Source organism: Periplaneta americana, chromosome 11, assembly GCF_040183065.1.
Source record: "Periplaneta americana isolate PAMFEO1 chromosome 11, P.americana_PAMFEO1_priV1, whole genome shotgun sequence".
In the NCBI taxonomy this organism is placed as follows: Eukaryota; Metazoa; Arthropoda; class Insecta; order Blattodea; family Blattidae; genus Periplaneta; species Periplaneta americana.
In genome coordinates this window covers 57,154,887-57,167,050 of record NC_091127.1, presented here as the reverse complement: position 1 = coordinate 57,167,050, position 12,164 = coordinate 57,154,887, and the positions used below count along the sequence as shown (strand labels likewise).

General features: G+C 36.2%; 1 protein-coding gene across 8 annotated transcripts in view; it reads right to left on the bottom strand.

Moving 5' to 3' along the window:
* Positions 1-12,164, bottom strand: part of LOC138709029 (protein peste-like) — a 72,854-nt gene that overhangs the window by 35,198 nt on the left and 25,492 nt on the right. The window contains exon 1 of one of the 8 annotated variants that reach the window (XM_069839506.1): positions 10,135-10,682. The exons of 4 other annotated variants lie outside the window; for them this stretch is intronic. In XM_069839506.1, coding sequence (XP_069695607.1) covers positions 10,135-10,161 — 27 coding nt within the window. In that variant the 5' untranslated portion in view covers positions 10,162-10,682. Of the gene's footprint in view, positions 1-6,501; positions 6,939-10,134; positions 10,683-12,164 lie in introns of those variants that run through there. 3 more of the 8 variants (XM_069839500.1, XM_069839507.1, XM_069839499.1) reach the window with 3 other exon arrangements.

The following is a 12,164-nucleotide window of genomic DNA, read 5'->3' as shown; positions in this document are numbered from 1 at the left end:
CTTTTCCCAGTTCATTGAACATAGTCAACGCGATACTCGCACTTATGTGCATGTATGCTGCATCTCATTTTTTAATAATTTTTAGTGGGTTGGAATGGAATGGAATTTAACTGAAGGGGGCACGGATGGCCCAGCACTGCGACCTATTGAGATCTATTGCGCTAACCCTCGATATGGAATGAGTTGCATGCCACAGATCCCCTACGTGCACCGCCCTAACCACATGACTCCCTTAACGACCGGTCCCTACATCCGACAGAATCCATATACCATTCCTGCTTCGGCAAATTCCCCCAAGGCCCCCACCCCGTCGGTCAGAGGCGAAACTCCTCCCCCGAGTAGGTCCGCTTCGGTGTCATTGCAGAAGCCATCCAACGTCGCTTAACTACATTCCACGGAGGCCGGTCGAGAGAGTCGGCAGCTTCGGGAGGCCGTCGGTAGAGTGATCTGAAAAATCAGGAACGGGATAATGAGGAAAGAATGATGGGGGAGGAAAGGAAGTGGCGAAGATGAGTGGGGTTCCAATCGCCTGATAAAATTACCTGATATTCATCCATAGGAGTGAGGGAAAAACCCCGATAAAACCTCACCCAGGCAACTCGTCCTTACCGGAAATCGAACCCGGGACCGCTGGGTTGGGAGTTAGACTCGCTAACCCCTCAGCCACAACGGTGTACTTTTAGTGGTTTACTTTACGACGCTTTATCAACTGCCGTGGTTATCTAGCGTCTGAATGATATGAAGGTGATAATGCAGGCCAAATGAGCCTAGAGTCCAGCGCCGAAAGTTACCCAGGATTTGCTCTTCATGGGTTGAGGGAAAACCCGTGAATAAACCCTCAATCTAAACCAAGTAACTTGTCCCAACCAGAATTTGAACCCGCTCCTTACATGGTCAGACAAGCTAATCGTTACGCATTTTATTATAATTATGGTGAGTGCCATGACTATGCATTTGTGTTAGGGAATTATCTTGCAGGCGTGTGCAGTTTTCACGAAACTAGTACTTGCAACATGCTTCAGTTCTTTCTGCAGATTTGAACCTTGTATTACTGGACAATTATTCCTTGCTTGCCCTCAAAAAAGTGTTCCTCTAAATTGACGAAATAACCTTGAGCTCAATGTAACCATACATTTGCTTAAATTAGGCCTAGTTTTTCTTCTTATTTCTGAATATAAAAATTATGAAAGCAATGCTGCAAAAGCCCGTGCACGTTTTCGAGAGAAGTGGTTTTCGGCACACCTTTAAGTTTTTTGGTTAGTCTGTGTACAGTCATTTCTCCTAAAATCAATTCATCAGAGAATGATGTGCGTGAAATATGCACAGTAATAATTATAGCAAAAAGTAATAGATTATTACTAACAATAAACAACGCAGAATAGCCATGAACCACAAATGTAACCTTGACCAAAGAAAGAAGGGGGACATCTTGCTGCCGGAAGCGCTAAGATTCATTCGCTCTCTGATCATGCGCAGTGTCTTGTATCTGGGACTTACCAATATTCCACCTTTCCATTCCTTTTTTTATTGGACAAGTGTACGTATCCTTATTTCAATGGAAGAAGAGAAGAAAGTCTTACACTTAAGAACAAAAAGAGAGATTATATGAAGGAAAAACTCAATGAGGTAGACACAAATAGTACGAATAAAAACATTAGAGATTTATATAAGGATAAAGTCTGAAGGAATTTAAAAAACGATATCAGGCAAGGGTAAAAACGATCAAGGATGAGAATGGTGACTTGCTTGCAGATTCTCATTCCATCATGAACAGATGGAAAAACTGTTTTGGACAACTACTCTATGTACAGCTGTCAGAAAAAAAGTTGCCGCACTCGTGAACAGCGAATATTTTCTAAGTCCACTTCGGTTCACGGTGATGTCACACGATGCTCGAGCTTGTAGAAGCAGTTTCGGAACTATGAAGTCATGTTATATCTGCGTCTCGTAGAATAGCGGTAGAGTGCTCACTTAATGATTCGAATGTTGAGAGTTCGAGCCTTGTTCAAGTTATTTTATTTTCTTATCATTCTTTAACGATATAAATAATATTCAAGTTATCATTTGTATTTTGCTATAGTTCTTTAGCGTTATAAATAATATTCAAGTTATTTTTATTGTTATAGCTCTTTAGCGTTATAAACATATTCAAGTTATTTATATTGTTATATAGTTCTTTAGCGTTATAAATAATACTGAAGTTATAATTTATATTCTGTTATCGATCTTTAGCGATATAATATTCAAGTTATATTTTCTATTCTTCTATCGCTCTTTAGCGATATAAATAATATTCAAGTTACCATTCCTATTCTGCTATCGTTCTTTAGTGATATAAATAATATTAAAGTCACCATTTATATTCTGTTATCGTTCCTTAGCGGTATAAATAATATTCAAGTTATCATCTATATTATATTATCGTTATTTAGCGACATGAACAATATTCAAGTTACCATTTATTTTCTGTTATAGTTCTTTAGCGATAAAAATAATATAAATTTAATGTTAGATTTGCATAATACTAGTGTTAGTTCTTTCTTCTTATATTATTACATTATGCTATCCTGTAACATAATAAAATTGAGTCCACACCTGTGGAGTAACGGCTAGCGCGTCTGGCCGCGAAACCAGGTGGCCCGGGTTCGATTCCTGGTCGGGGCAAGTTACCTGGTTGAGGTTTTTTCCGGGGTTTTCCCTCAACCCAATATGAGCAAATGCTGGGTAACTTTCGGTGTTGGACCCCGGACTCATTTCACCGGCATTATCACCTTCATCTCATTCAGACGCTAAATAACCTAAGCTGTTGATAAAGCGTCGTAAAATAACCCACTAAAAAATAATAATAAAATCGAAAGGAACGACGAGGATTTGAGCCTGAGACATTGACATCTGACTTCAGATGTTCTTCCGAGTCAATTTTTATATCTCTTACAGCAGGTAAAAGTATAAATGAAATGAACAATCCAATATGCAGTCCACCGTTGTGGAGTAACGGTTAGTACGTCTGATCGTGAACGAGCCGGTCCGGGTTCAAATCCTGGCTGGATTTTTTTCGGGATTTTTCCTAAACCAATAGAAGAAGAATTGCTGGGTAAGTTTTGGCGTTAGACCTCGGACTCATTTCGCCATCATTAATTCACACTTCATCATCTCCATACAACAGCCCGGGTTAAGTTCACAGTGCGGCATGCTGTACTTGTACAAGAGCGCAGCTGTTCGACTACACAGAATAGGCGTGGTAAGTACAATAAGCCTCAGGCTGCAGTGTAAGCCTTCGGGCCCCTGCTCCATACAAGAGAAAAAACAGTATGTAGTAGCAGCAGCACTAGTGCTAGTAGTAGCAACAGCAGCAGTCGCGGCGGCGGTGGTGGTGGTGGTGGTGGTGGTGGTGGTGGTGGTGGTGGTGGTGGTGGTGGTGGTGGTGGTGGTGGTGGTGGCCGTAATAGTATTAATATATTATTAGTACCAAATTAATATAGATAAGTCTGGCTGAGGAGCCATTGATTATTATTTCAAAGTTCATAGATCTCCTTAAATATCAACCCTATTAAAATTTTGCATGGGATAAAATTTGTCAGAAATATTTTAAAGAAACTTTTGCTATGTAACATTCTCCTGAGAAAAAAAAAAGGCAAGACATTTCGATTTATTTACTTTAGATCACCTTACAAGCTCCTTTTAAAAATAGTATTTTGAATGTAATATAGTCTAAAATCTAAGTGGGAATTAACTTATTTTGCATACCAATTTTCATAGAAATCTGTTCAGCCATTATCAAGTCAATAAGTAACAAACATACAGACAACAGACAAATATTTCATAAATGTGATTTTCGTCTCAGGATAGCTCATTCGTACATATTAACACCATTTGTTTTTTGCAAAAGAAAAAATTATCAGACAATTTTAGGTTATAGTTTTATTATTGGTATGGATTTAGCCAGAGTAGAAACGATTAATAGTTTGACTTTTGGTAAATCCTACACATTTGACAAATTTTAAAATAAAAAAAATTATCATATCAGTGAGTAGAAAACAGGAAGAAGATAGACTGAAAAATTATCCAAATATTAATAACATTTAAATGTATTTCTGTATACGAAAAAAAATAAACAATAGGCCTATATTATTTAGCATTAATATAAAACAACTTTATAATTTTTTTCTACGATAGTGCGTACAGTTGCATTTTACCCACTGTTATTAGTGCGTAAAAAGTAAATAATCGCTTTACCCATTCATTTTACGCACTACTAAATCAAATGCAATATTCAGTGTACAAACTTCATTCGAAAGGAAATTAATGCATTACCACGATCTTTGATGGCGTAAATATTACACGTAACACAAGTAAGCGACAAATTTATAATTCATATTTACAGTTTAGTCCGCATTATTCTGAAATTACATGTGGAGTACTCATTGCAGAAAGATATATCATTCAACTTTTTCTAACGGCCATAAAATCGTGATCATAAATAGAACAGGCTGTAATTCCACGCATACTTATTTCTTAATGGTTCTGAGTTTAGTGGCCATGACATCGTTATATTATAACCTGTATCTCCAACTTGAAATAAGCTTAAAATTTATTTAATGTAAATTTTTGCTACCGTGGAAGAAACAATGTATAATACACATTCTTAAAGTTATTTTTTGGGTCTCGTGAGTTTGTGAAACTCGGATTCGCCTAGTTTCACAAATTTTACGGTCGTACTAAAAAGAGAACCTTTACGAACTTATATCATAAATAATTATTTTAAAGTTTCACAGTACATACTACTAAACGAATAACGGAATAAAACTATTTCCATTACACAAGATATGATCAATTCATGTTATTCAATCATTAGGCCTATATATTATTACTTATGCATATTATTATTATTATTATTATTATTATTATTATTATTATTATTATTATTACTTATGCATTTGTATTAATATTGTAGATCTGGTTGAGCGAAAAAAAGAAATTAAGCATCTTTTATAACAACTTTTATCCAACTTCCTTTAGAATATAGAATTTCACCAAATTATTAGTGTTTTAAGAATTGTTTAAAAATACGTTTTTGGGAAGATTTTTTTTTAAATTCTCAGTTGATTTATTTATTTCATGGTTTCAAACTTTTTCTTCTCTCTGCCCAAAACTTTATGTTTTCTTACTTATCTTACTATTCTTATTTTTCTTTCTTTCCTTAATAAATTCTTGAGATATAGTTCTCCACAGATTGCAGTTTCATGACTTTTTAAATTACATTGTACAACATTATGTATGTGTTCTTGTGTAGCCCCTACATATAAGTTATATTCATTGGGGCATACTCAATAAATTTAAAAAAGCCCTTAAGACCTTAACTCTGCCAGGTGAAATAAAATAAATTATCACTATCACTATCACTATCACTATTATTATTATTATTATTATTATTATTATTATTATTCATATGTATTAATTGTAAACTGGTTAAGCGGAAGAGAAGGCCTTGAGACCTTAACTCTGCCAGGTGAAATGAATATATTATTATTATTATTATTATTATTATTATTATTACTAATGTGTTTGTATTAATTGTAGATCTGGTTCAGCGGAAGAGAAGGCCTTAAGACCTTAACTCAGCCAGGTGAAATAAAATATATTATTATTATTATTATTATTATTATTATAATTGCTTATGCATTTGTATTAATTGTAGATCTGGTTCAGCGGAAGAGAAGGCCTTAAGGTCTTAACTCTGCAAGATGTAATAAAATGTATTATTGTTATTACTATTATTATTATTATTATTATTATTATTATTATTATTAACAAAAAATTACATCGGTGGGCATTATTAGAAAATTAATACTGATATTGAGACACATTGAAACTGAACAAGGCCATCCAATTAATTAATTCATTAATTCATTCATTCTTTTCAAAAATCTCTAAGATTACAATTATTAAGTTCTTATTTTTGTATATCTGTTGAGTCTTGAAATGAAAATATGCAGGCCTATAACTAATTGATAAATATAACGTAATTAGTAAAATGAGGGAAAGTGAAAGAAAAGACAATATAAATGATTAATGGGAAGACAAAACACTACATAAACTTTCTTTTCAGTTAGTTATTTAACGACTCTGTATCAACTACTAGCCTATTTAGAGTCGATGGAATTGGTGATGAGATGGTATTTGGCGAGATGAGGCCGAAGATTCGACTTAGATTACCTGACATTTGCCTTACGGTTGGGGAAAACCTCGGAAAAAATCCAATCAGTTAATCCGCCCAAGCGGGAATCGAACCCGCCCCGGAGCGCAACTCCGGATCGGAAGGCAAGCGCTTTGGCCAACTGAGCTACGCCGGTGGCTTTACATCACCGAGTAAATGTGAAATGCAGGAAGTTTTGTGACAGACTGTATTAAATACCACTGAATATTGTTATTATATAGTGTCTTACCCAAAGAAATAAAGGAAAAGTGCTTTAAAATGAATACAGTATATAGACTACTTACTAGAAGGAAAGTGCGTTATCCTTTGCCTCTGGAGACCTGTGAATAACACAGTTTCACTTAATTCACGCCACGTAAGTACTAACCGTTATAAAACGGAATACTGGAGTTCTTCCACAGCAATGTTCGCCGCACGTTTTCAATATTTCACTCCACTTTTCACTGAAAATAACCACTTCAACGCAAATTTGCATCGTCGCGACTAACACGTAACGTCTCTTGCCTTGCATAACCTCACCGCTCGTCTTTTGTTTCTGAATTATCAGTAAAGCAAAGACGAAAATGACCTTGAGTATTACTTAAGTTTTACACGCAATGTAAGGCGCAATGAAGTGCTTTTCATACTTCGTCATTTCTATAGGCCTTCTCTCTATACAACAATGCAGAGTGAACCGATGCTTGCCTGTCGATTTGGAGTTGCGCTCGGGTTGGGGTTCGGTTCCCGTTTGGGCTCATTACCTGGTTGGCTTTTTCCGACGTTTTCCCCAAGGCAAATATCAGATAATTTATGACGAATCCTCGCCAAATATCTCGTTATCAACAATACCATCGACGCTAAATATTCTAGTAGTTGATACAGCGTCGTTAAATAATCAAGTAAAAAGAAAGTAAGTAAGGATTTTTTATGCATTTCATAGGATGCGGTCATCTGCGTATACGTATGCTTTACGAAACTTATAACAAACTTTAATAAGTTTCTCACTTCTTCGATTCGAACCTTGTAACATAACTTCTAGGGCTAGACCGAGACTGACATTTGGCTTTTTTAGATATAATAAACACGGGTCCTAAAATTAATATCTTCCGAGATATAATTACTTTTTCATCAACATCATAGAAGGTGTTCAATGCGATTTCCATTAAAAAGAGCATTCAGTATTCTGAGACGTGGTAGGCTATCAGGCCTTCATATACTAATGGCTTTAAGGAACCCGTAGGTTCAATGTCGCCCTCACATAAACCCGCCATCGGTCCCTATCCTGAGCAAGATTAATCCAGTCTCTACCATCATATCACACCTCCCTCAAATCCATTTTAATATTATCCTCCCATCTACGTCTCGGCCTTCCCCCAAAGGTCTTATTCCCTATGACCTCACAACTAACACTCTATATGCGTTTCTGGATTCGTCCATACGTACTACATGCCATGCCCATCTGAAACATCTGAATTTAATGTTCCCAATTATGTCAGGTGAAGAATAAAATGTATGCAGTTCTGCGTTGTGTAACTTTCTCCATTCTCCTGTAACTCCATCACTCTTAACTCCAAATATTTTCCTAAGCACCTTATTCTCAAACACCCTTAACCTATGTTCCTCTCTCGAAGTGAGAGTCCAAGTTTCACAACCATACAGAAGAACCGGTGATATAATTGTTTTATAAATTCTAACTTTCAGATTTTTTGAGAGCAGACTGAATGATTCTCAACCGAATAATAACAAGCATTTCCCATGTATTTGTTCTGCGTTTAATTTCCTGCAGAGTATAATATATATTTGTTACTGTTACTCCAAAATATTTGAATTTTTCCACCTTTTCAAAGAATAAATTTCCGATTTTTATATTTCCATTTCGTACAATATTCTGGTCCGAGACATAATCTTATACTTTGTCTTTTCGGGATTTACTCCCAAATCTATCTCTTTACTTGCCTCAAGTAAAATTCCCGTGTTTTCACTAATAGTTTGTGGATTTTCTCCTAACACAGTCTCGACATCCGCATAAACAAGAAGTTGATGTAACCCGTTCAATTCCAAACCCTCTCTGTTATCCCGGACTTTCCTAATGGCATATTCTAGAGAGCAACGTTAAAAAGCAAAGGTGATAGTGCATCTCCTTGCTTTAGCCCGCAGTGAATTGGAAAAGCATCTGACAGAACTGGCCTATATGGACTATTAGTCACCAAAATAAGAAAAAGATCTAAGAAAAATTAATATTTTTCGAGATATGAGTACTTGTTCATCAACAACGAAATAAGGGCTTTAAAACTGGTATTGCAAGAACAGCTTGATTCTTATTTGGTATACAGTATCATATCGGAAATAAATTGAACAAAAGGGGAACAAGGTGCAGATTCCCTAAAGCTGCATCTCCACGGTTCGATTTTCCATGTGCGTACGCGTGCAATCTGGAAAGAATCAAGATTAAAACGCGGGTTCAATTAAGATGTATGAAGATTTTATGTATACATAGTATGCCGTTTTGAATGTCATCTTTACCACGTGTATATTATTTAATATCAATCTCGCATGCATTGGTTGAATGCGTAAAGTTGAAAGAAAAGTTGAACCGTATAGATGCACCTTAAGACGTAGGGCAGAAGGATGCGTTACAATCAATCTATGTTAAAATGTTAAATGTTATGTTTTATTTAACGACGCTCGCAACTGCAGAGGTTATATCAGCGTCGCCGGATGTGCCGGAATTTTGTCCCGCAGGAGTTCTTTTACATGCCAATAAATCTACCGACATGAGTCTATCGCATTTAAGCATACTTAAATGCCTTAGACCTGGCCCGGGATCGAACCCGCAACCTCGGGCATAGAAGGCCAGCGCTATACCAACTCGCCTACCAGGTCGACCAATCCATGTAAAAATGTTATGTTTCATTTAACGACGCTCGCAACTGCAGAGGTTATATCAGCGTCGCCGGAAGTGCCGGAATTTTGTCCCGCAGGAGTTCTTTTACATGCCAGTAAATCTACTGACATGAGCCTGTCGCATTTAAGCACACTTAATCATACTTAAACATTCCTAAGATATTGATGAACAAGTACTTTTATCTCGAGAGCTTTTAATTTTAGGACATATGTTTATTAAATTTTTATGAATACTATCACCACTCAGAATATTGAATTCTTTTTAACACTTTGTATAAACAATGTATTACGGTGCATATGGTAGATCAGGACCGAACTGCTGCAAACATTGCACATCCAGAGCGTTTAGAGTCTCTCAGAACCAAGACATTCCGCAGGTTTTCGTTCCAGGAGAGGCAAAATATTTCCGTGTTAAATTTTAAGAGTAACACCCTGTGTTGATGAGCTCGCAACCGATATATTTTTACGATAACAACGCACATGGAAAATATACGCAGTCGTGAACACAATACATTTAAAATAAACTACTGCACATAATAAATTACGACATGTTCGATTTTTCACTAGAGAAAGTTGCCCCTACTGCCCCCTACTTAGGGCACCCTGCTCAGAACAAAATTATGCCCCACGGTTAACTTTTCGCAAGGACCAGATTTTTCACAGGCACTCTAATAAAGTTACATTGAGCCAAACAAACTTTTCTATTTCCATTAACATCTATGCACGCGACGACGAAAATCCGTGTACATAACTTTGCATTCCTTTTCGGATTAGACAATTGCTCTTTAATAATTTACTTCAATTATATATATATATAGTATTCTTTTTTACACACCCGTGGTCTCGTTGATCAGCTTAATTAATAATCTATGATCTTCAATATTATATCGAGAACCTCAAGGAAGTATATCTACTTACCATTTAGACGAATTCTTTTATCTTGATATACAATCTTACACACTTCTGCTATGAAAATGTATTCCGTTCTCAGATTTACTACTAAAATTCTACATGATTAAATTTGGATTATTTACCTCATTCACTGCACAGAATAAACACATTAAATACTCCTCTTCATGTAGCGGTAAATGTTACAACGAAAAGAACAACCATTTCACTCCACTTTGAACTCCGTTATGAGCAGAGAACTCGCGTACAACCACTACTCGATTCACAGAAAGTGTCCTTGAAACACACGACACAAATAATAGGTTTGTCCCAGCAAGCAATTATTCAGAATACGTTTCGAACTAATATCGAAATTCTTTCGACGCATGCGCCAGTTGTGTACGGTGTCAGAACTAATTCGCGATTTTACATTGTTGAAACGTTTCTTGAACTCTTATTTCACGGCCTTCGGAGTTTCTTCTCATATTAAAATAATATTCATCTTCCTCACTTAATTCTTCGTAAAATATATCGCTATCACCTTCCAAATCATTCATGATGGACTACTTTTTTTATTTTAACCTGCCCAATCTCGAAGTATTTTAACCGTAACTCCAGATTAAGCTATCTGCGCATGCGTCAACAGTTCAGAATTTCAAATTCTTGCTCTTAATAGAGAACCAATTTCACTCTTTCCGAACGAGTACTAAAGCACGTTAGAACAGAGAACTGGGAATTCAGTATCGGCTCGGAATCAATTCTTCTGTTGGAACCCACATTGAGATCCTGCGCATGAGCGGACAGTTTAGAATCGATTTTAATCGTGCTGAAACAAACCTACAGAATATTAGTTGGCTATTCCAGTAAATGTCAACTCCTTCCGCATTGATCTAAAAATTCTATTATTACACCTAGAGATATACAGAGTGTAAGGGGTATAAGTGGCGTCCTTTTCACAGTCGTCGTCGGGAACGGCCTAGAGGATCAAAAAATGTCCATACAACATAGGTCAAAACTTGATAGTTTTCCCAGAAAAAAATATTTCTTCTCTTATTTTATTCTCTTTGTACTGCTTATATCGTTAGTAAAATTACGACAACAATTACATCAGTAGGTATATCTAGCAAAGAGTTAATATTAGTTTAAATACATATTTGTGTGTTCTATTACGTTTTCGTATAATTAAATAAAATTTCATGCTTAAATTTGTTAATATTCTCGCGTGAGAGACGTATCAACGTTTAGCAGGCAGTACTCAGCATAGACGTACAGCTGTCAAAAGAAAAAGTGGCCGCTCTCCTGTATCAAAGTTCCCTTCGGGTATCTTCGCTACAATTCGGAGACAGGCGATGTTACATGTTGTTGGACCACGTTGCCTGATATCTACAGTCATAATTGAAGTATACTGTGTGTTATTCGATAGCATAATGGTAGCATTCAGGCGTCTTATTCATGAGGTCCTGCGTTCGACTACAACCTCGTGCTTTTATGTCCTTTTTTGTTCTGTTTTTGAGAGAGACAAACTAGACATAATGGCTCCTTTTTCTTTTATGATTATTTTAGTAATTAACATCAGGTTCATTAATATATTATGCCATAACTTTATCATTATCATTATGATATTGAGGCTGCAAATGGAAAGAAAAAAGATTTTATTCTCATTCAAATATCTTTCGTGGCATAAACATAACAAATTTACTGGCGTCGGCCTTAAAATATTCAAACAATTAAGCGTTCAAAAAACAAAACAAAAAGCCACAATTCAATATTTAGTCTATCTTCCTCTTATCTCGATCATCTTGCAGTCGAGTGGGCATGGAATTGACTAGTCTTTGCATATAGCGACTGTTCTTAGACACGATATTCCAGGCATTCTGAACATACACACATAAATGTTCTGTCCATGGGCAGGTCTTTAACTGCAAACCCAGCAATCTCCAATCTTTCCTATTTTCTGCCTTCCTCTTAGTCTCCGCATATGATCCACATATCCTAATGTCGTCCATTATTCTTTTCAACCAGAGACCCAACCAATTCCTTTTTCTCTTTCTAATCAGTTTCAGCATCATTCTTTCTTCACTCACTTTTTCAAACACAATTTTATTTCTTATTCTGCCTGTCCACTTTACACGCACCGTTCTTCTCCACATCCACATTTCAAATGCTTCAATTCGTT